The sequence below is a fragment of the Sarcophilus harrisii genome, chromosome 3, assembly GCF_902635505.1.
Source record: "Sarcophilus harrisii chromosome 3, mSarHar1.11, whole genome shotgun sequence".
NCBI lineage: Eukaryota > Metazoa > Chordata > Mammalia > Dasyuromorphia > Dasyuridae > Sarcophilus > Sarcophilus harrisii.
The window spans coordinates 610108766-610136683 of NC_045428.1; the positions used below are offsets into that span (position 1 = coordinate 610108766).

Below are 27918 nucleotides of genomic sequence, written 5' to 3' on the forward strand. Positions count from 1 at the left end.
TATTCACATGTAAAAACATGAATTGGATACAAGGCAGTTTATTCCTATTGAGTCAGTAAGTATTTATGAAACAACTAGTCCGAGCCGGGCCATGTGGTCAGCACTGGGGATGAGAGGAAACCAAAGAGTTCCTGCTCTCAGGGAGCTCACAGTCTAATGCGGGGGCTGACCAGGCAGAGCCCTGTCCTCTGCCTGCTGCAATGCCCCTCAAGAAAACTAGGGGACCTCACTTCCACCAAATTGTGGGCTTGGGGATCTACTTCAGAGCATGCAGGTATCCTGTAGCCACTTCCTGTCTGCTTAATGCACTCCAAAGGCCTGGCAGGGGTTTTGAGGCCCTGGAGCCAAAAGACACAAACAGCAGTGGCCCCACTGCAAGATACAAGATTGCCAAGGGAGCCTAATGATCATCAGGCAAGTTGGTGTAGGAAGCCCTGGCTGGCCATCTGAAACTCAGAAGGCTTTCACAGGTAAAATTCACTATTCTCTCATTAAGTTCAATGAATAATCATGCCCTTTAAAATTCGCAAGCTGATTCAGCAAGATGATGCTAGAAAATAAAATTTTAAGACATTTTCTATTTAATATACATGCAGAAATACTCGACATTAGTTTCCAAATATGGGAACAAAATTATTCAACGTTAATCAACAAGCATTATTTAATCACTTAATAATTAGCACTAAATGCCAAATACTGTGCTAAGTACTGGGGATAAAAACAAAACAAAACAAAACAAAAAACATACCATGGCCTTGAGGAATTTATATCCTAATCACTAAGCAGGGTTTATTGCATGAATGAAATGTTGGTACACATAGGCAATATTATCAACATATTACAGCATATCAACAACAAAAAAATCGACACTATATGAATATATTCTAGAAGAGTCCGACAAAACGTAGCATTCCTGGATGATTTAAAATGAACAGAAGAAAACAGAGTAAGAAACACTTTTTAAGCACGAGATACTTTTTTTTTTGTAGTAGAGGTGATCAAAAGAACTTTTGCTCAATTTGAGAATTCATCCATTTGATGAGATTTCTGAGGACCTCTCCTGGAACTAGCCATTTACCCGAGAGCATTTTTGGGAGGATGCCAAAAACTGGTCTCCAGTGACTGGGGCTGACTCATACATGATTGTCAACTAATTCAGGGTATGTGGATTCAGTAGAACTATGTTTTACATGAGCGAGCTTTGGAAACGCCTTTACACTTTTTGTATCCTTCTCCCTTTTATCAAACTTTCTTTTGGACTTTCAGCAAAGGTTGGGTAGGAGACAGGAATTTCTCTTGTGGCCACAGCAATGACAGCTTACAACAACTACTCATTTTAAAGGAGATTAACTAATTGCTAAGGAAAAACAGAGATTGGGAGGAAAAAAAAAAACAATCTTACATGTTAATAGTCTTAAAAAAAATTTACTTCCTCCAAAGTCAGCTTTTTATCCTCAAGCCACCTATATTATACCATAACCTGTCCTGCTCATAAGATCTCATTATATATACTTTGCTTGTACCAATAGCTTTTAAAAAAAAATCCCCTTTGATTCTTCCATTACTTCAAGATATAAAAAACTCATCTAAAGGTCTTCAAATCCTGCTCCTCAAATACTTGCAACCTAGTTTGGTGATTTCACCACTTGGATAAAACTGTTCAAGAAGAGAAGGGACAGAGAGAGCAATCAAGAAGCTACTAGAGTAGTCCAAGTGAGAGAGGATAAGGATCCAAACTAAGAGTGGAAAGAAGTGGACAGATTTAAAACAAACTGAGGAACTGGAAACTATAAGAGTCAATAGCATATAGGTTAAGAGGCTGGAGAAGGAAAGGTGACTCCAAGGATGCAAATTTGGGTGACTAGAAGACTTTTGGCAACCTCAATAGAAAGAGCTCTTAATATTTAACTCCTAGGCAATTACTCTTTATACAGAGAAGGGAAAAGTAACAATGGTATAAATGGCAGAGTCCACCACCCAGTATTCCATGCTGACCTGCTGAAGTGAATAGACACATTTTTACTTAAAAAGCAAAGAATGGTACCTACAGTTTCATGTACAATTAATAATGTTTTATGCTTGCTTGTGCAACTGGATTGTTGCTGGATAGTGAGTTTAGAATTTTTAAGAGGAAAAAATATGGGGAGAATAGAATTCCTTGCAACTAAATAAATGTAACACTTCAGTGGTTTTACTAAGCATTTTTTGGTAACCTTAAGTTACACAAATGCTTTTTCAGATCCTACTTGAGCATACTTATTACAGAACTTGTTATTAAAGGCAACTGATGTGTATTACAGGAAGGTTGATAAAGGAAGGTATGCTTTTTCTCTTAAAGCAGCAAACAACAATGTAATTGGTGGGGAATATTCCCAGCTTAACTATATAGTATTTGACAAGTGGCAGATCTTCATGAAGCCTTCCCCAAAATATTTCCTCCCTATCATTAATTGTTAATCTCCAACATAATGCCTCTGATGTCTAATGCAGCATGAACTATAAAGGTTTTTGTCTGTCATGACTTTTATAAGGAGGATCTTCGATATGAATTCTCTGGGTGCTTGCAGGTTTCAGCTAGTGCTGAAGGTGTTCTCACAGGTATCACACTTATGGGTTTCCCATTACTGTGAATTTTCTGATATTTAGCAAGGTGTCCCCTTATGGCTAAGATTTACCCAATTAGTTGGTTCTCAGTAACTTCTGTCCACCATAAGATAGTTATGGTCATCATGGATGACCAAAACTGAAGGAGTTTCTAATTCATTATATTTATTGGCTTATTTTCCATTGTGAACTCTCTGATGACAAATAAGGGATGTCCTATGACTGAAGGCTTTTGAACACACACTGCATTGAAAGGGTTTCTCTCTAGTATGAATTCTCTGGTGCAGAACAAGGCTTCCTCTCTGGCTGAAAGACTTACCACATTTATTACATGCAAAGGGTTTCTCTCCAGTATGAACTCTCTGATGTCTAAGAAGGTGTCCTGTCTGACTGAAAGTTTTTCCACATTCATTACATTTACAAGGTTTCTCTCCAGTGTGAATTCTCTGATGCTTATTAAGTTGCCCCCTCTGGCTGAAGGCTTTTCCACATTCACTACACTCAAAGGGTTTCTCACCAGTATGAACTCGATGATGATAAATAAGAGATGTACTATGACTGAAAGCTTTTCCACATTCATTACATTCAAAGGGTTTCTCTCCAGTATGAATTCTCTGATGGTAAAAAAGGTTCCCTCGCTGGCTGAAGGCTTTTCCACATTCATTACACTGAAAAGGTTTCTCTCCAGTGTGAACTCTCTGGTGATGAAGAAGGGATCTTCTATGGCTGAAGGTTTTCCCACACTCATTACATTCAAAAGGCTTCTCTCCAGTATGAATTCTCTGATGATAAATAAGAGATGCATTATGGCTGAAAGCTTTCCCACAGTCATTACATTCAAAGGGTTTCTCTCCAGTATGAATTCTCAGATGAGAATAGAGGGAAGTCCGGTGGCTGAAGGTTTTGCCACATTCATTACATTCAAGAGGTTTCTCTCCAGCATGAATTCTCTGGTGCTCAGTAAGGCTTCCCTTATGGATGAAGGCTTTCCCACATTCATTACATTCAAAAGGTTTCTCGCCTGTATGAATTCTTTTGTGTTCATTAAGGTGTCCTCTCTGGTTGAAAGCTTTCCCACATTCATTACACTCAAAGGGTTTCTCTCCTGTATGAATTCTCTGATGATCAATAAGGGATACTCTGTGGTTGAAAGCTTTTCCACATTCACTGCATTCAAAGTGTTTCTCTCCAGAATGAATTCTCTGATGTTCAGTAAGATGTCCCCTTTGGCTAAATGCTTTCCCACATTCATTACACTCAAAAGGTTTTTCTCCAGTATGAGTTCTCTTATGTTCATTGAGGTTTCCCCTCTGGCTGAAGGCTTTCCCACATTCACTACACTTAAAAGGTTTTTCTCCAGTGTGAACTCTTTGATGCAGAGTAAGGCTAGAATTGCTACTGAAGGCTTTGCCACATTCATTACATTTGAAGGGTTTCTCTCCAGTATGAATTTTCTTATGTTCATTGAGATTTCCCCTCTGGCTGAAGGCCTTGCCACAAACATTACACTCAAAGGGTTTCTCACCAGTATGAATTCTTAGATGGAGGACCAGACTTGAGTTGTTATTAAAGGCCTTCCCACAATAATGACATTTAAAGGGTTTCTCTCCAATATTAGCTCTCTTATTTTGAGACAGGCTTCCGCTATGGCTTAACTCTTTCTTACATTCATTTTTCTTTCCAGGATGAATTCTCTCGTCTTCAGCGAGATGTGAGCTCTTACTGAAGGCTTTCTCACATTCATTACATTTACATGGTTTGTCTCCAGAATGCACCATATGAAACTGAACAAAATCTGAGTGATAAGTGAAGGACTTCTTACAATTATATTTAGAAAGGGTCTTCCCTTTAGAGATTTTACTATGTTTAACTAGATCTGAAATTGGTTTGATGCTGTTTCCTTGTGAGCCATAATTTTGGTGATTTTTTCCTAAAGGAACATTCTGTTTTGGAACAAAGACTGATCCTAAAGTAAACTTTCTCCCATCTGCATTACTTTCAACGAAATGCCTCTGTTTGGCAAGATTTTTTGGAGCGGTTGTTACTTGTCTGGATTGTTTCTTCTGGTTGCTCTTTTTTCTCTCTAACCTGACATCATATTCCCATGTCTTCTCCATCTTGGGATCATCTTTTTTGAGTCTTCCTTGGGATGGTACTCTTATATAAATCCTTTGCTTTGGAGTAAAGTCCTTAGTTTCAGATGTAGTCTCTTGAATATAAGAATCTGAAAGAAGCAAACAAAAAAATGTGACTATACACTATTCTCAGTGCTCAGGGAAAGGAAACTGTTATTTACTAACTTTTAGATTCTATCTATCTTCTCCATAAAGGAGGATGATGAATAATATGGAAATGAGAACAATTATTAATTTGGAGCTTTTTCCTTCTCTCTTCCTCATTTCACATCCTGGGGCCAGGTTTAGGATTATTACTTCCCCTTACTACAGTCTGGCTAAAAGTGGCCCTTTTGCTTACCAAGCCTGATATATGTACCCTTCATCCCATCTCCTCTCCCTTTCCCAACAAACTACCCGAATTATTATCCCCATTCTTGTTTATCTTCAGTCTTTCCTTACCTAGATTCCTTTCTTGCTGTGTATATGTGTGTACATGTATACTCACACCCCTCCACTGTTCTTTGAAAAAATGAATAACTACATTATATCCTATCACCACTGACAGAGATCATCCTTTAACTGTCTTCTCTTCTTTGAAGAACAAAGGCTCAACGCCTTGAGAAAGTGCCTCTACTTCCTCTCCTCTCTTCTAAAGTTTCTGTATGCTGGCTTCCAACCTCATCATTTAACTGACACTACCCTCTCAAAAATCAACAATGACATCTTAATTGCCAAATCCAAAGACCATCTTTTATTTGTTATCTTTGAAACTATTGGCCACCCTGTCACTTCTTTGGATTGTTATGAGATCGCTATCTCAGAATTCTCCTCCCATCCTCTTCCAAATTATTTTGTATGTGGCGGTATATCTCACCCTTAGGCCCTAGCTTTTCTTCTCTTTTCTCTCTACAATCGCTCATTTGGTCACCTTATCAATCACTCAGTTATTCTCTCCATGGAAATGACACCCAGATTCATAGATTCATCTCTAGCTTCTCTTCTCACCTCCAGTCCCACATCCCCAAATTTGTTGTTATGCAACAAATAAGGAAATGAGGGTTGACTATCTCTTTGTATGAGCCAAGAACTGGACACACATTAATAATGCTAGAGGCATTGATCTCAATCGCGTACCTCCCCCCTTCCCCAGCCCCTCTTCCAAACATCCCAGTCCTCAATGAGAACACTGCCATCCTTTCAGGCATTCAGGCAGGCTCACACCTGAATTCTTTTTCTCACTGCCCCATATTTAATCAGTTCCAAGTACTCTAGATTTTGACTCTACCTCTATAGGTCTATTGCATTCATCCCCTTTCTAGTCCCGAGCCATCATGGCTTTCTCCATCTCAATGATTGACAAAGCTTTCCAGCTATCCTCCTCGTCTCAAATCCTTCCTCTTTTTAGTTCTTCCTAGATGTGGCTGCTAAGGTGATATTCTGAGAGCGCAAGTTTAACCATTTTGGTGCCCTATACAACAAACTGCAGTGGGATTACCAAATACCAATGAGATCAAATTACTCCTCATCTAGAGCCTTTCACAACCTGGATCCAAGCTACCTTTCAAAACCTAATTTTTATTACTCTCCTTCATAGATCCTAATCCCCATCCTTCTCCTGCTGTCTCATCTCCCATCTCTTTGCCTTTGTATAGACCGGCTTCACAGCTGGAATGTGACTCCTCGTGTCTTCCACCTTCCCCAATCTCTCCGTGCCTTCCAAACTGACCTCCAAGCCACCTCCTCACGGAAACCTTCCCTGGGCCTCCCGCTGTTAGTGCTCCCTCCCCAAATGACAGGGCATTTGTTCCTTCACCAGAAGCCTTAACAACTGTCTCATATGGCTTTCTCTCTCTAGCTGCACATAGCAGTCTCTTAGGTGTTCAGATTCACTGACTGGCTGGGCTGTCAAAAGCGAAGGAAAACAGATAATGGCCATACTGAACTGGCTCCCCAACAAGAGACTAGAGTAAAGGCCTAAGCTTAATGATTTAGGAGACACATACAGACAGAATCACAACATGTGGGAGACCCGACCATTTTTATAAGGAAAAAAGGAGAAGCCAATGGACTGAAAGAAACTAAAAAGAGAGAGAAGGGAAGGAGGGAGTGATAGAAATAAACTTGCTGAGATGGGATCAATTTGCAAATACTGAGGTGAGATTTGGAAAAGGGAAAGAATACCTCGTCTTTGGAGATGGTAAGATTCAATTCTCAAGAAGAGAAACAATACCTGTGCCAACAAATGGCCCCAATCCTTAGTAAATTAGAGTAGGGTCTCTGCACAAAGAGCGGGTCTGGGGAGCATTTGCTGCGGCAGCCCCGGGCAGTGAGGAGCCCACAGCCAGGTTCTCCAAGCTGATAGGGACGCACCCCGACACATCTCCTCTCCAAGGATGCTCTCACTCTTGCCCTGCAGCAGTGAAGGGACACAGGGTTGTTCCCTGCCCCAGAGTGAGAACGGAAGGCTGGATCTAAGAAAAAGCTTCCTTAGAGAGCAAGACAGAAGTGAGGCACCCTCACAACTATCTCCAAGGAAAGGGGGAGTGAACATCTGTCAGAGGGGTTTGCAGAAATGAGTCCCATTCAGCTGCTTATTGGTCTAGATGGCATCTTGGACTCCTTTCCCCTTAGAAACCCATTAGTAAGAGGTCAAGAGAAAGCAATTATCTCACCCCCAAACTGACAACCCTGACAACTGTCAATACTGACCCCAAACAAACTAATCAAAATCTAAAACTGGAGGCATTCACTCAGCCCCCGTAGTGTTCCCAAATACTGATAGAACTGGGCAGACATGAGTGAACAGCCCCTGCCAATCACACGATCGTTAGAATTACTGTGAGCAAATCAGCTCTGAGGTAGGCCTCAGGCAGAGGCTTTGCCTCTGGATAAGGAAAATGTAAAAGTAGTGGGGTTTTTTTTTTTTGGATACTTTGGGAAGGGAGGGTCTACCCTGTTCTTCCTAAACTCCTTTCTCATTGGAAAAAGATGAAAAACAATTCAGTGGAGGTAGGACCATGAAGAAAACAGACACACAACTACATATATGGTATGACTTGAAGATGTTTTGGAAAGTCTTATAATAATATACCATAAGATCTAACAAATTACACACATACACACCAAGCTTATCTATACAGGGTATTCATAGTAGCATTTTTTTTCCAAGAACAAAAACACTGCAAACAATTCATATGCAGTAATATTATGGGAATGGAAAAATAGGGGATAAGTATAAAAAGAAGTACTGAGAAGAATGCAGTGACATATGGAAAAAAAGAGTTGTATGAAGTGATAAAAAGTGGAAAAAAATCAAAACAAAAACATGCACACTGACATACTAACTGGAAAAATAAATGATGTGGAAAAAAAATTAACAAATGGACACAGAAGCAAATGTATGTTTTCATTTCTATAACGTTAAACGTGTAGCCTTGTGGTCCGCTACCCACTTTTGGGTCACAGACCCATGGCAACTGAGAAGGGGATCTGCACACAGGAAGGGCATTAGGGATAGCAAGACTTGGGGCAGAATACTGGTACACCAAGAAGAAAGGGATTTTAGAAGCTAGCAGGAATAATTCCATCACTCTAAACCAGTGGCGTTGACTGGCTGGCTAATAGGGAGCATCCCACTGCTCTGACCAGGAGACCTTGGACAGGCTTATAGCCAAGAGGAAGCAAAACCGAGTGATGCTACCAAGACAAAATGGGCTTTTAATGAAACAGAGCGCTTCCCGGAACTCTGACCAAAGACTAAAGGTCCAAAGAGAGACGAAGTGCAAATACAGAAGTGAAGAGAAACATAAAAAGAGAAACATCAAGGAGCAACGAGATAAAGGCCCAAACAAGGGTAAGCTGCTTACATTCAAACAGTGGGCCCTGCCATTGTTATGGAGCAAGGCTTGGTTTTGTGATCTTAAGAGAAAAAAACTGGAGAGGGCCCAGGGAACACGCTTGGTGGGGTAGGGAAGGATCTGGCAGGGAAAGGGGAAAAGGAAGCAAACCTCTAAACAAACAGGGGTGAGAGAGAGTGACCTTTGAACCCCACTCTCATCTCAAGGGGCTACAGACACACACACACACAAAGTTGGACAAACATGCTTTTCACTCAACAAGTAAGTAGGAGGCGAAGGGGAGAGGAATGAAGGAGTTGGAAGGAGGCTGGAGTTCACAACACAAACAGTGGGAACCTGAGGGGGGGCCCAAAGTGGGGAATGCACTGGGGAACAGATGAGGGGCATCGAGGTGCTGGAGCATTACTGTCTGTCAACCTAATGGCCAGTGTGACTCCACAAGACCGCTGGGGAGGTGCCCGCCCACCTCTGAAAGGTGAGGGCCAGGAACACAGGAAGAGCTAAACCATTCTCTGGACAGGCAGTGACCATCTGTCAGGTCCAATGGGGTTGGGGAGGGCTGAGGTGGGTTTCAGTGAAATTTGGGAGAAGGCCAAGAGCCTCCACCACTCTGACACAATCTCTCTCCTCCAAGGCACCCTCCGCCACACAGTTGGTGAGTCTCTTCCCTGTTTGCATGACATTGCTCTTAGAACACCATGAAATCCCTCTGCCACAACTCGCCTTTCCAGACTCTGGCCTCCTTGTTGCTTGGGGGGCACAGCCTCCATTCCACCCCCTCCCCCCAGCCCCCTTATGGCTAGTCTTTGTGCCTAGGATGTGTGTGCCCTCCTGACCTCTGCCTCAGACAGGTGCATATCTATACTTTTCTTCGTTTCCCTGCTTCGGAGCTGCCCAGGTGTGGCTCCCTGGGAGGTCCGCTTTTGGCTCTGCATTCCCAGCATCCCTTTGGCCAAATGGCCGCTGAATGACCAGTGGTCTGCCGCTTCCCCCAGCTTCCTTCTCTCTAATTTTTCTTCACTCACCTGAGCAAATGCCTCTGAGGAACTCTCCATCTTGCATCCAAGGTACTTTTCCTCTCTCCAACTGGGAGATCACGTCAGGTTTGGATACAGGAAGCCCTACTCGTAGAGAAAGAAATTCAAAAGACAACCAACAGGAAATTCAACACTAGCTCCCTACTTTGCAGGCAAAAAATATACATTTTTTTCTTCAAAGGAACTAAGTAAAACTTTTGGAGGAGGAAACATGGCAGGATCAGAAAGATCAGAGTCACAGTTTTGGAGCTGGAAGGAGCCCTTCAAGGTCACCTGGTTCAACTGCCTCATTTTACAGAGGAGGAAACTCGTTGTCAGTCCCACAGGTAATAAGGGACTGAGGAAGGATCTAGAAGCAGGACTTTGATGCTGACCCAAGCACTCTCCGCTCGGCACAAAACTGCCTTTCAGGCCGGGGGAGCTGCACTCAGACAAAATGAACTGCAGTTTACTGAACCACCAGTGACTACAAGGACAGCGATATCTTCAAGAACTTTCTCCCTAACTTCAGAGAAAGACCATTGTGAGACATCTCAAAAAAGAGAGAACAAATGGGGGTACAGAAAAAAGGGGGAGCTCCAAGGCCACTTGATGACTTATTAGGCAAAGGCCATTTATTCACCTGAAGCAAACACAAACACTTTATCTCTCAGTTCAACAACTTAAGACGTTAAAATTTTTTGGAGATACCCCGTTTCCCAGAACTAAGATCTGGCAAGCTGGCAGGGCCCTGGGCTTCACACCCTAGAATGATGTCACCCTTGGGCATGGTGTCAGAGAGGGATCTGGCCGCCTTATCTCCCAGGACCACCCACCACATGTTCCCAATCCCTGTTCCTTGTCCCTGACCAGCACCCCATCCCAGAAGTCTGGTGGTGGGCCCACAGGGTGGCCACAACCCCCAAGTTCTGGGGCAAAGATGCTCCCAGGGGGCTCCCAAGAAAAGGGAACCATGAAGACTCTCTCCAGCTCTAGTGGGCAGCCCCTGTCAGGCCAGCCCACCTCGGGAAGGGGGACTTCCTCATGCTGAGATTAGTGATGCTTCTGCTGTTTCCAGCTCGCTTGGGGCGACTCCAGAGGCCCATGGGTTAGAGGCTGGTCTGGTCCCATTGACAGACTAGAGCTGAAGTCCACAATTTCTTGAGTTCTATTCCATAAACTAAAACTCAAGATGAATACTTCAGAAATCCCCTAGCATGCAAACAGGTCCCGGCACTTCCCGGAGAAGGTTCTTCTTACCTAGGGAGACAAGGTTCTCGTAGTTCTCGAGCATCACATCTCGATAGAGGCTCCTCTGAGAAGGGTCCAGTTGGCCCCACTCCTCCTGGGTGAAGTCCACAGCCACGTCCTTGAAGGTCACCGAGGCCTGTAACAGGGAGCGCTCCAGGTCATTCACGTGCCCCACGGGGAGACGTTACCCAAACACCCATTCGGTGCCCACTGTGTGTCAGGGGCTAGGCAAACAAAGTGGGCCTAATGACAGCCTCCATCTGGAGAGCTTTCGGCAGTTGCCAAGCCCTTTGCATCCAATCTCATTTCATCCTCAGAGGAAACAGGATAGCCACGGGTCCCCCAACTGGAGGCAGGAGTCACACTCCCCTCTTCCTGATTCCAAGTCCAGCATTCTCTCCACTGCCTGCCCCCCAGGAGCCAACACACTAGTGGCATACAGTGGGTGCTTAATCAGTGCTTGCTAACTACTGACACTGACTGCATGAGTCCAAGCACAGCCTCAGAGAAAACAGCATTTTAGCCGGACATAAGGACGATGTCATAAGAAAAGAGGGCAAAAGGCAGGAAAAAGGGCAGGGAGAGGAGAACCCCTTTCTCACAGGGGACAGAACACCTCCCTCAAGAACTGAATTTCCCGAACACTGGAATATGCCAAACAAAGAGCCTCTCAGGGACAAAACAAATGTTAAAACAAAATCAAGGCTGATGTCAGGCAGACAGCATCAAAAATAGGTCAAGGAAAAAGAATATCAGAACCAAACTACCTGAAAATCATGGCCCCTCTCCCCCAAGCATCTTGGATACCATGTTTTGGAGAATCATAAATGAAAACTGCCTAGATCACTTACAACCAAGGTTCTAAACTCTAATGAAAATGAACTGTACATCAACTTAGAAAACTACAAATTAACACTTTCTATGGCATATAGGACTTAACATTTCCTAATGATGGGAGCTCTGCAGGCCACAAGTCTGACAACTTTATCTTAGAACCAGAGCACAAAGTAAAAACAGAAAGAATCCATTAGTTATCTGCTTGTAAAAATCCCCAAGTGGAAACTCCCAGGAAAGTCATAATCAAACCCACGGTCATGAGGTCAAAGAAAAAAATTCTACAATCAGCCAAAAAGAAAGTTCAGACAAGAGAAGCCAAAATCAGGATCGTGTAAGATTTGGAAGCTATCATTATAAAGAAGAGGACAGCTTAGAATATGATTTTCCAAAAGGCACAGAAAAAAGCTTTAAACCAAGCTGGCAGAAGTGAGTATAAAAATGAATCATTAATGAAATCGATTTCAAAGCATTCTTGATGAAATGGCCAGAAATGAGTAGATTTTTTGAAATGGAGAAGTGAAAGACAAAAATATAGAACTCTATTGAAATAAACGTTATTTTCAAAAAAGGAATTAAAAGTTTCTTGGAAACTCAGCAACTTAATCCTAAAGAATTGAGCTGAGAAAAAAGCAATAGAAAATTTTATTAAAAAAAAAAAAGAACATAAAACTTATGGATCATATATAAAGTAGTCATTGGTGGTTTTCTATCTTTAGTCATTTAGTATACTTTCTATCTCTAAACACTTTCAGCAATATAAGGGAGAAAAACAAAACAAATCAATGAATTCAACACACTTAGGTAAAATAACTAGAAAAGCAATTAACCAAAAGCTCCCAACAAAAAACAAAGTAGAAACTGTTTCCATTAGAACGCACAGGAATTTCTTTTAACATGGTAAACATTATAGAAGAGAGATCAAACATAACTAATGGAGAAAAGCTGATGGCCTTTCCAGTAAGATCATATAAAGAGCAAGGATGCCCATTTTCACCATTCCTATCACTGCCCATCGGTACTAGCAGGAATTATCAAAACAACTTGGTACTAGTTTTAAAAAAGGGAGGTCAATCAGTGGAAGAGATCAGGTATATAAGTAGACATATAGGTATATAAGACATAGAAGCCAATTCAATAGCCTAATGTTCCATAAACTCAGGAGCCTCAGCTACGAAGGCAAAGTATCCCTAGATATGGAAAACGAAAAGCAGTCAAGCAACTATGTGATGGTTTCACACTGAAGACCGAGGTAAGATTCAAATCGACTCATGTCGGGGACATCATGCATTAGAAGTACAAAGAAAGGTGCCTCTTTGAGCTATGGCTACAGAACAGCTCAAGAACAGACGAAGGACAGGAAGCACCAAACAGCTTTGATTATATAAGATCAGCCTCTGCACAAAGCCAACCCTTTCGCGCAGGTCTCCCCTGGGTATGCTGCTCCCCCTCCAGTCTTCCATCTTCTGTCCCGCAGCTGCTCCTGGGGCCCAGCTCTGGACTCCCCACCTTGTCAGTGGCCTTCCTGATGGACCTCTCCCAACCCTCCGACCCTGCCCATCACCCTTCTCCTTTACCTGTGCATTTGTTTTTTTTTTCACTTATAGCAGCTTGCTCTTGTAACCACCTTTGGGCTGGGGGGGATGGTGCCTCTGGCCTCCAGTCCTCCCTCAGTTCTTCCCCTCCAGCCTGCAGCAGAAGCCCAGATCTCCAGGGCCTACCTGTGCCCCATCCTGGCACATTGCTGCCTCATGGCCCCGTGCACTCCCTGGCATGGGCTGGTTCCTTCTGGGCCAGGGCAGTGTCTGGGTGTTCCTTGCCAGCCCAGGTCCCTTGGTCTTCCTCTTCTCAGAGACCACACTTCTGCCACTTCCACCAGTACCAGACCCTCACCTGTCCCATGGAGCAAGTCTGGGAGACAGCAGGCCTTTGAAGGCCAAAGGTTCGCCCAAGTGTCCCTCCTAGTTCCAAAGAACTAGGCTTTCTACTCCAGCTCTCTCCTGCTCCTCCCTATCCCTTCTTTCCAGTGCTGTCATGGGCCACATGTCATCCTCCTCCCTAATCTCAGGAGTGATCATGGACTTAATTATCATACCGACTCTGCTTATTCTCAGGTCTCCAAGCTCTTTTCAGGCCGTACCCCCCCCCCCCCTTCCCCAGGATGCTCCATCTCTACTGCTTCCTTTGCACATTTCCCTACTGTGCCCTCCCTGGCTGGCCTTCGATGCTCACTGAGCCCCTCCCTCCTGGCCTCCTTCAAGTCCCAGCCGTTCCGGGACTCCTCAGAGCCGGGCCTCCCTCCACAAATGGCCGGTTTAGTTTGACACCTGACCTGTCCGCCTTCCTCTGGTCTCTGTGGGCACTCCTAATGCCTGGCACCCCACAGGTACTCCACAAGCGCCTTCTGACTTCTTGACTGACAGTTAAAAGGGAAATGGGTAGCTGAGGGAAAACACTCGCAGATTTCTGTGATACCCGTTTCAGATCCAAGACATATAACAAACATTCAAATTTCTAAGAGTAGGAGCCAAATGAGCAGAAGGGATAAATAAGCAGTTTTCAAAGGAAGAAATCTGAGTTATCCAGAAGCACAAGAAAAAAACCATGGCAGCAATTAGAAAAATGCAAATTAAGACAGCTCAGAGATTCCAGAACAAAGCCCAGCCCAGCAGGAGGGCTGGGAAAGCTCACACCGAGGCCCAAAGCAGAGGCGATCCGCAACAGAGACCTATAGTCTCCCTCCCACCTTTGGCCCAAGTGCAAAGGCCCCAACCCAGAGCTAGGTCATCTCGAAGGCTCACACTGGGGTCAATCACACAAAACACCGAGAGGGGAGACCTCCAAAGAGAGAAGGGGCTGCAAAATGCACCCATAGAAAAGAACCAAGAAAAACAGCAAGATCAATGTGGAGGGGATGAAAGTAAGCGAACCATTTATATAAGGAATAAAGCCCAGACCTGCCTCTGCTGGCCCCGGCTCCCATTGGTCGTCTTCCCAGTTTTTTCCCGGTGTCAGACGTCCACTTTTGCTCAGGATGCGGCTGGGTATCTGAATTTTGGCCACAACCTCCATCTTTGGCTCTTCGCTCTACAGGATTCCCAGACCTGTGGTTCTCCAGCGTGGCCCAGATGGCTCTCAGCTGATTCTAATTGTGCCCCTGCAGGATCTGAATTCTTTCCTCCCAGGATCTCTCTCAGGGAGTGATCAGTGGATGTTTTTCTATCTCTACTTCTCCCTCTTGTTCTAACACTTCAGGGCAATTTTCTTTCATTATTTCCTATATTACTGCATCAAGATTCTTTTTTTCTGTGATTGTAGCTTTCAGGTAGCCCAATTATTTTTGTTTTCTCTTCATGATCTGTTCTTTAGATCAATTGTTTTTCTTATGTTTCACATTCTCTCTCTTTTTTTATTCTTTACATTTTTTTAGTTCTTGATCTTTTATAACTTCACTGGCTTCCCCTTGCTCAATTCTAATTTTCTCTCTCTCTCTTTTCTCTTTTTTTCCTTTCATGAGGCAAGTGGGATTAAGTGACTTGCCCAGGGTCACACAGCTAGGAAGTGTTAAGTATCTTGAGGCCAGAATTGAACTCAGGTCCTCCTGACTTCAGAGCTGGTATTTTATCTACTATACCACTTGGCTGCCCTCAATTCTAATTTTCAAGTAATAGTTTTCTTTCTGTGTCTCCTTTTCCAGTTGGCTAGCTTTCTTTTCAAATTTTGTTTTTCTTGGATTATTCTTATTTTTAAAAATTTTTCCCTCAATCTCTCTCATTTGAGTTTTAGTGTTTTTTTTTTTTTTTTTTTTTTTTAAGCTCTTCTATGAATTCTTTTTGCATAGGTGAGCATCTGACATTACTCTTTAGGGGAGGAAAGGCTTTTTCATTTCAGCATCCTTCTCAGAATATAAACCCCGGTCTTCTCTATTCCCACAGTAACTTTCTGTGGTAGAATTCCTTCTCCTTTACCTGTGCATTTGTTTTTTTTTTTTCACTTATAGCAGCTTGCTCTTGTAACCACCTTTGGGCTGGGGGGGATGGTGCCTCTGGCCTCCAGTCCTCCCTCAGTTCTTCCCCTCCAGCCTGCAGCAGAAGCCCAGATCTCCAGGGCCTACCTGTGCCCCATCCTGGCACATTGCTGCCTCATGGCCTGTGCACTCCCAGCCCAGGTCCCTTGGTCTTCCTCTTCTCAGAGACCACACTTCTGCCACTTCCACCAGTACCAGACCCTCACCTGTCCCATGGAGCAAGTCTGGGAGGCAGCAGGCCTTTGAAGGCCAAAGGTTCGCCCAAGTGTCCTCCTTTGCGTCTTCTCTGTTTGACCCCAACTCCTGCTGAGTTTTGCTTCTCTTCATTTCCGCTACAGCTCTATGTTGTCTAGTTTGTGGAGATATTTAGGGTCCGTAGGATTTTCCTCCTCCACCATCTTCCCAGGATTCTCTCCTGAGACAGAACTTGAACCCAGCTTCCTGGATCCTATTGAGATTATGTGACTGGACATCTTGGGTGCAAGCTCCCAGGTAAGCACAACTGGCCTTGGAATGCTCCCTGCCCCCTTTCAGATCTCATCCCACTTGGGGCCTCATCTGAGCCCCAGGCTCTTATGCCAGATGGGCACCCCCACAATGCCCCCTGGCCCACCCAGCCACTCTGAACGTTCGACTTCTGTGTTCCTGAACTCTCAAACTCCTTAAGGTGATCCCACATTTTGCCATTTTCTCCTCTGTCTTAGGACGCAGACCCCCATGATCCCCCGTCCTTTAGCTCTGTTCCTTCTCATATCAGCATCTCTGTACAGGCCACACCTCCTCCCTTCCCAATCCTACTTGTTGGTGCACAAATAAACACCTTCCTCTGTGCTCTGACCCCTTGCCAAAAGCTGCTGGGAAAATGACCCAAGAATTAGACCAAAATAAGAAAGGAAATGGTCAGATGGGGAGAAATTTTTATCCTCAAATTTATCTGCTAAAGCTGCATTAACATGTTAACACACATGAGACTAAGCCGCTCCTTCTCAGACAAATGGTCAAAAGTTATGGACAGCTTTTCAGAGAGGAATTTCAAAGCCTTCATAAGTGTAAGGAAAAACAGAGATACGAACCAAAACGGCACCGACATTCCATTTCAGGCTCTGAACAGTGGCAAAAATGACCACAATTGGCACCCATCAGTACTGGGGGGTTATGGGAAGAAAGGCACACTGGGGCAGCGCTGGTGGTAAAACGCTATGGCCAGTTTGGAAAAAGCATTTGGACTCATGCAAATAAAGCTTATACCCTTTGAGCCCCACGGCTGGATTCATACTCCAAGAAGTCATTGATAAGAAGGAAAAAGCCCCCACAAACTCCCAAAGAATTGTGGCAGCTCTTTTTCCACATGGAGAGGAGAAAGCTAATAAGAAGGAACACTTGTGTATGGAGAGGAGTGACACACAGATAAATAGAAAAGCACAGAAAGACCTCTCTGCAGCCCTTCAAATGGGAAAAAAAACTAGGAAAAATGTGTCACGCCAAAACACCAAGCGAATGCTGCCCAAACACGAATGACGAGCAGGGCCGCCGAGGAAAACCAGTCGAGGATGTTCTCCTACCCTTCTGCAGAGATGGGAGGCCCACGGCTGTTGGCTGTTATTCATGTTTTCAGACTTTCTCATTGTGTTGACTGGTTGTTCTGCTTTTTTTCCTCGTGTTTTCTTTTTTTCTTTTGTCTGAAAAAAAAAAAGCGTTATAGGAGCTGGGGTATTGGGGGGAAATATAATGACAAAAACCAAAAGATATCAGTAAAAACATTTAAGATACAAAAATGTGTTAGAAGACAATGTAAAATTTCTTTTTTCCAGGTTCAAAGAATTCTGAGATGACCTGTATGAGAACAGGTAACACAGTAATAATGATGTTACAGCAAAAGCAAGAACAAGCCAACAAACAGAAAGCTCCGCAGGGTCTGAGAGCGGCGGTTAACCCCGGCCCCATAGGGGCTCAGAGAAGCCCATGCAGGAGATGCCTAGAGTTTGGACACCGCTCTCTTGGCTGTGCATATTCTAGAAGCTTTTTTTTCACCGAGGCGGTTGGGGGAGGAGGAGAGAAAACAGATACTTGTTAAGAAAAAAATTGTTTTGTTTCTAAAGCCGAAATCTGGTCGTTATGTTCCTCCTCCGCCCAACAAACTCCAGGGGGCCCAACTGCCTTGAAGATAAAAAATATCCCTCTTAGCTTTTCTGCTTCTTTGTACCTTGTTCCCAAGCTACCTTTCCAGCCTCATCATTCACTTTTCTCCTTGCTGATTTTTCCTAGCTCCAGGCCCGGTGCTCTATCTCCTTCTTGCCATTAAGGAGAAAGAATGGGAAGCATCAGGCTGAAGCCCAGGAAAAAGGGGCCCGAGGAGGAGGAGGAAGCCCTCACTCACCTGGGATCTGGTGGCTCGGAAGCCCGAAGTCGGTTCCTGCTCACCCTCCATGCTCCTCCCCGGGCAACGGACAGTCTCAGGGCGGCCCAGCTGGAGAAAGAACAGAGTCACGAAGGAGCCCTCTGCCCTGGCCTCAAAGCCCCCCCCCCAGCCCAAGGTCTGCAGAAACAAGAGGTCAAGGGAGCGCTGGGCCCCCGCGGGCCCAAGCCAGGTCTCAGAACACGGAGCTAATGGAGAAGACTCTCCAGTCAGCTCCAGAGGACAGAGCCCGAGAGCGGCACAAAGCGAGAGAACGAGGGGCACGGTGACGCACCCCATGGGGTCTCACCACAGAGCCAGCCAAGAGTGGGCGCAGGAGGGACTGTGCCCAGGGCCGGGCCCTCCAGAGGTTCCCCAGGCAGAGCCTTTGTCCCAAGCTCAGAACTGGACGAGAACCCCGGGGAAGGCAAGGGTGATGGCGCCGAGCACGTTCCGTCCCCCCGACCTTCGTGGCCCCTCTCGGGGCCTTCCTGGCAATGACCCTGAGCAACTGGCAGAGGGGGAAGGAGCCTCCCAGGCCCAGGCCCTCACATGGGGTTGGGGCGGGGCTGGAACCACCCCACTTTGCGACGAGCTCGGAGGACCCCAGAGCTCAGAACACGGAGGTGATGCGCTGTGTGACAAGTCATTAGGGGGAGGGGGGCCCGAGGGGTGAGGTGCAATGTCGGGAAGCCTTCCGATATGAATGGAAAGGAACTGAGAACAGCTTTGGTCCTTGGAGGAGGAGAGGCCCCCACTCGAGGCAGGAAGCCGCACTCTCATGGGGGGGGGGGGGGGACTGGGCCGCGTGCCCTTGGGCGCATTGTCCTGGGAATGGGAGGGGGCTTCAGGAGAACCCGGCTGGGCGTGAACCTTTCAGCAGGATGGGGGTTCTCGGGGCCTGGGGCAGTTCGGGAGAGGGAGCCGGGACCAGAGAAAGCTCCCTTTCCTCAAGGCTGCTGCCCAGCGCCAGCCCAGCTGTTTGCTGAGCCCCCTGGAGGCTGTCCCAGAAGAGGCACTGGGGCAGCTGGTTCTCACTAGGGCCTGAGGCCCCCCGGGACTCCCGACTCCCCAGGGATCTGATGGCATGCCCCCTCTCCGGGCTGCTGGGAGGACGGCCAGTGCAGGGGAGGACCCCAGCCTGGCCCCTGCAGGAGGCTGACACCCCAAGCTCCTCAGGCCCGGTTGGGGGAGCCTTAGAAAGTGTCAGGCGCTAGAATCCTGCTCTTCCCCGGGAGCAGGGCCCCCTCCCTTCCCCCTTGCTCTCCTGGAGGCTTGGGAACACAGCAGGCGCCTCATAAATGCTTCCTCATTCAGCCGGCATCGACCCAGCTTGTTCCTGCCACAGCTGCCAAACCTCCTTCCCCAGGCTGTTGGGCCTGGTCACGGCCCCCCTCACCCCCCCACCCTTCAGGGGCTCAGTGCAGGTTCTGGCCCCCGTCCAGCCTGGGGCGAGCAGTCGCCTTCTGGGGGCTCATCCAGGCGGGAGCGGAGGGGGAGGCTGTGTGCCCCAGAGGGGGGCTGGGCAGGGCTGGGCGGGCTGCCAGTCCTGGGCCTCAGCGTCACATCAGTCTCTGGGGAGAGGCCGGGCCACAAGGGGGTCACCACATGAGGGGGCCCCGAAGCAGCGGCCCAGTGACTCCCCCCCACCTGCCGGGGTCACGGCACACAGAAGGTGCTTAATGAAGGCCTGGCCCCTAGGCAGCCGAGGCCCCAGAGGCCTCCAGAAAGTTCTGCTGGGAGGGACCAGGCCGGGACCACCACAGTGCCCGCTGACTCTGCGGCCCTGAGTCAGCCACCTTCCAAAGGCCCCGGCCGGAGGCTCCCGCTAAAGGCCTCCTGCCACTGGGGGCCTGGGGGTCAGCGGGGCCCTTGGGGGTACCGGGTGTAAGCACCCCCTGCCAGGCCACGGGGAGGGGGGCCCGGGACCCCCTTGGGGTAATGGCTCTCACCCAAGTGCCCACCATGAAAGGGGGCCCCAGGGGCCCGAGCTCCAGGGCTGCCGCAGGCCCAGCCCCCCCTTTACTCCCCAAAAGGGCCCCTGTGGGCAGCAGCAGGAGCGCGCCCGGAGCCTCCTCGGGCCTGCTGTTGGAGGCCAGCCCGGTCCGAGCCAAAGGCAAGGGTCTGAATCCGGTGAAACACAGGCCTGTGGGCGCCTCCCAACAGAACAGGGCCTCGGCCCCGAGGGGAGGCCTCCCTGCGCCCCGGAGCCATGGCCCGGCTCCACAGAGGCCTCTGGGACAAGGCCAGGGCTGTCAAACGAAGGGGGCGGGGTCAGAGGAGGGAAAACGGGAGGGGTCCCAGGAGAGGAGGGGGAGGGGCCAGGCCCACCAAGTCAGAAGAAGGGGAGGGGGCGGTCTTTTTCTCTAAATCAAAAGAAGTAGGCGGGGTCAAACGGCCTCCTCCCCCCACCCCCCCAGACCTGGCCCAGCGGCAGCCGGGCGCCCTAAGGCCCTGCCCCACGGTGCACACATACCCTCCCCGTCCCCACCCCCAGCCCTTCTCAGGCCTTTCCTTTGTGCTCCCCAAGCTGGCCGGAGCCCCGCGGACCCAAGCCAGGGGGCTGCCACCCCCCTCCCACACAGGCCCCCCTGCTCTCCTCCCCCGGCACCCACAAAGCCCTGCCAGCCAGTTAAGCACCACAGACAGCTCAGGCCGGGCCGGAGGCGCCTCCCAGGTCCTCACCCCCCCCCCCACTCGGGAGCAGGAGGACACACCCCTCCCCCAGCCCAGCCCGGCAGAAGTAGTCCCCATCCCCCAGGGGGAAGCCCCTCCCGCCCCAGGTCTGCCCCTCCCACCCCCCCCGGGACAGGGCCCGGCACGAGGGGGAAGGGGCAGGAGGGGCCTGGGGGAAAGGGCACCCCGAGGCCGGGCCGGCCCAGAGGGGGGCTGGAGCTGGGGGAGCCTCGCTGACTGGGGGGTGGGACAGGGGAGGAGACAGCGAGGTCACTTCGGGGCTGCGGGCTGAAGACCCATAACTAACTTCCCGCCCCCCCAGACTCCTCCAGATCCAGAACAAGACCCAGGCGAGGGGAGGGGCCCGGGGGCCGGCCCGGAGCAGCTCCAGGGGGCGGCACCGGACGACCCCCCCAGGCGACCCAAGCCCTGTCGGGGGGGCTCGTGGCCAAGCCCAGCGCAGGCCCAGGCCGGCCCCGTCCCCAGGGGGAAACCCCTCCGGCACAAACCCTGGGGCCTCCCTCCCCAATCCCCCCCCCTCCCCCCTCCCAAGATCTGCCGGGACCTCCCGGAGCTCAGGGAGGCACAAACGTAGCTCGGAATCCAGAAAGAAGCCAGAGTTTCAAAAATGTTGTTTTCTAACAGACAGAGAATTTTACAGGAAAAGGCGGAAAAGAAATGCAAGCCTCGGGCAAAGGAGAACAACGGGACGGAGCCCGCGGTGCCAAACCGCCTTTGCCCCGAGGGAGAAAGGGGAGGGGGGAGCGCCGGGGAGGGCCCTAAGGCGGCGCAGACTATTCCAGAGCCCTTTTTGGGGGAGGAGGAGGGAGAGCGCTCAGAGAAGCTGGTGCGGAGGGAGGGCGGGAGCAGCAGGTGCAGGGGGGGGGCAGGAAGGCCCCGCCTGAGACTGGGGCTCCGGAGGCGCCCCCACCTCCCGGGAGGCCACAACCTCAGAAGGAAGCCGGCAAGTGCCCGGTCCTCTCCTGGCCGAGGTGGGAGCTGGCTTTTCTCCACCTCCGAGCAGCGGGAGACCTGGCTTACATGCCCTCCTCAATCTGGGCTGAGCGGAAAAGTCATTTAAATAATGCTCATGGACCTTCCAGAACTAGACGCGTGAGGTCAGAGGTCAGAGGTCGGCAGCGGGGTCAGCGCGGAGCAAGCTGAACGCGCTGCAGGGAGAAGGTTAGAAGAGATGGGGGTCCCAGGCGGGTCGAAGAACACACGGGGAGGGGTCACGGAGGGAGGGGCCCCTAAACCCTGGATCCCCCCCTCCCCCAGTGTAATCCCCGCCCCCCTTTGTGACACCGCCCGCCGGCCCTCCCACACGGGACACCCTCCGGGCCTCCTTACCTGACACAAGACCCCCACCACCCTCCCTGCCCACCCCCGGCGACACACCTAAATCCCTGACACACCCTCACCCCTGCGCCTCCCCAGCCCCCTCCCTTCCTCCTGCCCTCCCCCACCCCGCTCACCTCAGACAACCACCCAACGGCCCCGGCCCACGGCAAACCCCCCCAGGCCCACCAAAAAGAAGGTAAAACGTCCGCCAGACGAGGAACAAAGCCGAGGGGCGGAATCACTCCCCAGAGTTCCGGGGGGGGGGTATTTCCGATCAGCCTTCTGGGAAATGTAGTCCTGGGTCAGGCTGGTACACAGTCTGGGGCACTCTGGGCGGGGCCGGGCCCACGTGGTGACCTTTTCACTTCCTCTCAGCCCTCATTCCCCAACAGTCCACCTGGGTGGAAACCACTTTCGGAAAGCCGCAAGCAAAACTCCACGGGCCTGGAACCCCCCTTCCCAGGGCCTTCACCCCCTACGTCTTGGCAGCCCCCGGAACCGGCCAGGGCGGGGACCCGAATGCAGCCACCCCGGCCCTCCGGTTGAGGCCCCAGCGGGAATGCTGGGAGCGGGACTTAGCGGAGACCGAGGCTGGACGTCCATCACCCAGGGGGCGGTGGAAGCCCTGAACAGCCGTTATTGTCCTACCCCGAGAGGTGGGATCCGCGCTCCCTCTCCTCCTCCACTCCCCGCTACCCTCCCCCTACTCCGCACATCTCTGCGCCGCCCCGGCCTTTCCAAGCCTTCTGCCGCGGGGACTCTCGGACTGGGCGGGACCCGCCCCCCAACTCACCCCCCTGGTTAACCCGCTGGGACCCCGGGACCTCCAGAGGGGCCAGGCCTCCCGCAGTCAGGCCCACCCTTGTTTTCTAGCGGGAGGGGAGAGCGCGCGCGAGAGGGGTCTGAGCCCGGCCTGCCCCGCCTTCGCCTCGCACCTATCAAGGAGTCTGCCCCCTCCCGCCCCCGGCCCCGCCCTCTCAGAACTCCGGGCCGCAGAGCTAGAGAGAGCCGGTCCCGCCCCCTCCCCGCCCCTCCCACCTCCGCCCCGCCCCTCCCGCCCCCGGCCCCTCCCTCTCAGAACTCCGGGCCGCAAAGAGCTAGGGAAGAGCCGGCCCCGCCCTCGCCTCGCCCCGCCCCTAGCGGAGAGCAGGCTCCGGAGCCCCGGGGTCGCCCGTGGAGGGACTCCAGCCGTGGGACCCGAGGAGGGGTTGCCAAGGGCCGGAGGCGAAGCCTGGCGTCGCTGGGAGCCAGGGAGGCTCGGAAGGAAAAGTCTCAGGAGAGTAAAAGGTTTCCAAGATTCCGCCAAGACTTAAACTAGCCCCCCCTCCCCTCTCATTAGTAGGCAAACGTGCTCCCTCCCTAATAAAGGTAAAGGACGTGCGGACTATAGAACGGTTCAGAGCAAACCTTTACGATCTGCCGCCAACAAGCGTGATTCGTGCACCTACCTATGGATCCTCCTCTGCCCGGGGCGCGTCCGGAGACGCTCCCCGCCCGCAGGGCCCGGCTCCCTCCGGCCCCTCCCCCCCTCCTTTATAGGGACGCGCAGCCTCGGGGGGGGGGCGGGGGTCCGAGGGCGGGCCGGGAGCTGGCCCTCGGGCACGGCGGCTCGGGACCGCGCTAACGGCGCGCCCCCGGAGACAGGGCGGGCGGCAGCGTCCGGTGGGCGGGGCTCCCCCCGGTAATCAAGCTTCTGGGGAAGCGGCTCCGTCCCGCTCTCCCGGGCGGTGGGGAAGAGCTTTAAGGGCGCTAAGGGGGGGCTCTGACGTCACGTTCCAGGAACGGGGTCTGGCGGGTCCCCCGGACCCTGTTGTGGCTCCTCCCGACCCCGGCACCGCTCCCGGGGGGAAATGAGTGGAACGGAGCTCGCGGTGAGTGGCCTTTCTTTTCCTAGTGAAACGTGAGCGTGAATGAAGAGCGAGTGGAGGGAAACTTTGGGGAAGGGCGAGTAGGGAGGAGTGCCGCGGGGACGGGCTAGCGAGGGCCCGAAGGCTCGCCTTGGCTCGGAGGGGCCCAGCTGCAGTTAGGAACCTGGATGTGGGGCGGGCCGGGCCGGGTTCCGCGGTTCTCCCCGCCTGCGCTGGCGGCCCTGAGCGGCCCTGAGCGGGAGTAGCGCAAGGCTCGCCTTCCCCTTTGTGTCTGCGGCCCCTTGGATCCCCCTCCCCCAGTCTTTGCCCAGATTCGCGGAAGCGACCTTCGGTGTAGAGCTGGAAGGCAGAGACTTCTTAAATGCAAAGCCAACCTCGGCCGCTAGAAAACCCTTTAAAAACCGCCGCCTCGTTTTTTAAGTATTATTTTAATACAGATTGTTTTATGAGTCACGTAGGGAAAGAAAGATCCACGGAAGAGGAAAAAATGACAGGGGAAAAAGGAACGAGCATAGCATGCGCTGATTTACACTCAGACTCCCCGGTTCTTTCTGGAAGCAGACGGCATGTTCTGTCCAAAGTCCATTGGGATTAGTCTGGGTCACTAACCACTGAGAAGCGAGTTTTCTCCGCTGATCATCGCACGTTATTGCTGTTATTGTGTACTATGTGTTCCTGGTTCGGCTCGTTTCCCTCACACCGGTTCCTACACACCTTTCCAGGACTGGCTAAATCAGCTTTTTCATCATTTTTTTATAGAACAGCAATATTCCAGTATCTTCACCTACCACAACTTGTCCAGCCATTCCCCGATGAATGGGCATCTCCTCATTTTCTAGTTCTTTATTAACACAACAAGAGCGACTACATTTTTGCCCAGCTGGGTTCTTTTTTTCTCATTCTTTAAAAGAAAAAGGCTATTTCAAAATCAAGTGGTTCTTCCCCTCCCCTTCCCCCCCCAGGACAAAGTGTTGAGCCAATTTACCTTTTTTTTTTGCATTTTATTTAGCCTTTTTGCCAACAGCCTTGCCTGGAACATTTTGGAGGCTTTCCCCAGTTTTCTTTCCCTTGGCTTTGGGTTGATCCTTCAGTATGTTGGAGACACTAAGATTGGGAGGCAGAAAGCTTGATGCCCTTGTTCTGAGCAGCTGATTTTGGCTCATCATCACCCTCCTTGGCTCCCTCAGCCCCTGAGCTTCAGGCACAGCAGCTTCCCCTCTGGGAGGCTATGCGGTGGGTTTGCTTTTTGGCCTCCTGGGCTCGGAGGCTGCTCGCACTTTGTTTCCTTATGGCTTATGTTTCTCCACTACTTTTATTTCTTGGCCTCCCCAGGAACCTTCCTCTTGGTCGAAGCTTCCACAGGCACTTTCTTCTTAGTTGCAGGAACTATTCCCTGGGGTGAAGCCTCTGCAGACACCCTCTTGTTGGTCAAAGCCTCGGAGGAATCTCCTTTCTGGTAGGAGGAAGCTCTGAAGAAAACTTTGCATGTTCACAGGTTCTAGCAGCCTCACTTTGTTCGGGTTTGACAAATGCTGTTGATTTCTTAGGGCCACTTTGGCCTTATCTTTAGACACTCACAGGAATCGTCCCCCGACCTTAGTAGGGGTAGAGTTTCCTTGCTTCATGAGCTTCTCCATCACTGATACCCTTGGTCAGAGTTTGTTTTAGCAACTATGAATACAGAACCCTCCAGGAGGGTGAAATCTTAGTGATCTCCAGCATGTGCTGGTCAGGTCCCAAAAGGGTCAGACCAACGTCACTCGGCATAGCTGACAAGGTAAGAGAAAGAGGCCAGAAGAGGGCTAAGGCCAGAACATGCATTTCATGACTAGCTAGAAAGGCCAGAATGCAGGCATTGAGGCAGAGCGCTTCAGAGCCTTATAACAAGTTTCCATCATAGGGAATGCATAATAAAGTAGAGGACAGTCAAGAGATAGAAATTGTAATGCTGGAGAAACTGAGTCAAGATAGAGATTAGAGAGTTTTTAATATTTTATTTGGATTTCTGAAGGGGTGAGATTTTCTGGGACCAAAGGATCCATTTTGGGCCCAGGGCTGATGTCTTAAAGCATTCAGCAGCAGCAGCAGCAGCAGCAGCAGCAGTCCCAAACTCGAATGTGAGATTCCAATGAATGGCTCCAGATCAGGGAGAGAAAGGGGTGGAGCCTGAACACTGGTAAACACAGGAAGGGACCATCAATCCGGTTCCGACAGGGTGAGGGTGAGGACCATCAGTTCTTGATAAATTAGGACTTAGGAGCCAGGATGGCTGAACTCCCCCTTATCTGGGATTATACATTTACAGTTTATGACTCTTTTGGAATGCCAGATGGCCAGATCTCCAAGCCCTAATTACCTCAGTCCTAATGAACAGGAAAGGAAAGTTGCAACCGGAGGGATTGAGGCAGAACAATTTAGGGAAACTGAGGCAGAACAATCAAAGGGAACTGTGGCACAACAAAGCTTTTAAGATGCTGTGGGGCTGGGTTGGGTGGAAGACATTTCACTTATATGATGTGGCATTTAAAAAGTTCAAGAGAGAGACATAATTCTGGGTAGCGAGGCATTTTATTAACAATGTTAGCACTCTCGAATGCCTGAGACAGCCATAGCAGTGGGTTCACGGTTCATATGCCCTTGGAAGAAGAGTATTCCTGAGGGTGGCAATCATTTCTGATTGGTTAACAATGACAATGAATACTATAATGAGAGGATGTACCTATCTTTTTTTTTTTATAGCTTTTTTTATTTTCAGAATGTAGTTTTCAACATTCATCTTTTCAAAACCTTGTGTTCCAGATTTTCCTCCCTTCCTCCTCCCCACTGCCTCCCATAGATGGCAAGCAACCCAATGTAGGTTAAATGTGTGCAGCTCTTTTAAACATATTTCCATATTTGTCATGCAGCACAAAAAAAAAAATCAGATCAAAAGGTGGAAGGAAAAAAACAAACAACAACAAAAGTGAAAATGATATAATAGGACTCTTTGATCCCCTGATCTTTGTGGGGGGTTTGGGTCAGAAAACCTTGAATCTTCTGCCCTTGGACCACCCCCCACCCTTAATTCACCTGGAGATCACTCTTTAGTTTCTATCCTCCGGGAAACTCCTAAAATAATCACCACCCTTAATTTATCTGGAGATCGATCCCTAGCCCAGGGCTACAGAAGACTAAATAAAATTGAACTCTGTCTCTTAATTCCCTGCTACCTTTTCTAATTAGGATCTTAGCCCATTGAGAACCTCTGTGTGTCAATAAACCCCATTTTGCCAACTTTAACTTCGAGACTGGGTGTTCAGGACTTTCCTTCTGAGAACTGCCATGTATGCCATGTCAGCTGCTGGGGTGGGCCCAGAAGGTAGAAAGGGCTTGGGCTCTGAGGCAGGAGGTTGTGTCTTATAGGTGTTTCCTTGAGAAGGTGAGGGGTGTGTCCTCTTGCTAGATCTTTTCTTAGGAAGCAGCACTAACTCCCCATGTCTCCTTTTTGCAGATCCACCTACGCAGTGCTCAGTAGGCTAGGCAGGGGGTAATCCCAGGGGAGAGTAAATATAAATAACCAGCTTTGAGTCCATAGGTGAAGAAGGATGTGGAGAGAGGCGGAGATGTAGAAAGAGAGACACAGAGACATACATACACCTGCTCTGCTTCCTGCTAAGCCCTGCTGAGAACCTTAACATCGGTCATCTCCATGTGTATCTGAGGAAGGTTGGTATGTATGGCCCTGGCAATCAGTAGCCTTGGTGGAAGATTACAAATGAGACTGTGAATTCTTTCACAAAACCTGCCACACCGGCCTGGGGACCCCCAAACACAGTGAGGATGTCTCTTCCATCAACACAAATACTATGTTCCAATGCACATTTAGTCTCCATTGTTCTTTCTCTTGATGTAAATGGTTCTTTACATCCCAAGTCTATTGGAATTATCTTGGA

General features: G+C 49.5%; 1 protein-coding gene and 1 long non-coding RNA gene across 2 annotated transcripts; one reads left to right on the forward strand and one right to left on the reverse strand.

The window, feature by feature from the left end:
* Positions 1-558: 558 nt before the first annotated feature.
* Positions 559-23630, reverse strand: LOC100928454 (zinc finger protein 135). The gene is made up of 6 exons (XM_031963560.1): positions 23567-23630; positions 18084-18173; positions 17269-17385; positions 10855-10981; positions 9604-9699; positions 559-4828 (listed from the first exon to the last, which is right to left on the reverse strand). Exons 2-6 carry the CDS (start codon positions 18132-18134, stop codon positions 2778-2780), a joined length of 2442 nt encoding a protein of 813 aa, XP_031819420.1. The 5' UTR covers positions 18135-18173; positions 23567-23630; the 3' UTR covers positions 559-2777.
* LOC100929229 lies at positions 22641-27918 on the forward strand. Its single transcript, XR_001120905.3, has 3 exons — positions 22641-23989; positions 25319-25442; positions 27561-27918. It is a non-coding gene; the product is annotated as an uncharacterized LOC100929229 (long non-coding RNA).

What these genes read in the sequence shown, in the direction of transcription:
- LOC100928454 (XM_031963560.1), bottom strand. Translation starts at nt 18,134, where the DNA reads ATGGAGGGTGAGCAGGAACCGACTTCGGGCTTCCGAGCCACCAGATCC. An exon ending in CGAGAACCTTGTCTCCCTAG is followed by an intron (nt 9,700 to 10,854) that starts GTAAGAAGAACC and finishes CTCTACGAGTAG; the next exon opens with GGCTTCCTGTATCCAAACCT. An exon ending in CCTCAGAGGCATTTGCTCAG is followed by an intron (nt 4,829 to 9,603) that starts GTGAGTGAAGAA and finishes TGCTTCTTTCAG; the next exon opens with ATTCTTATATTCAAGAGACT.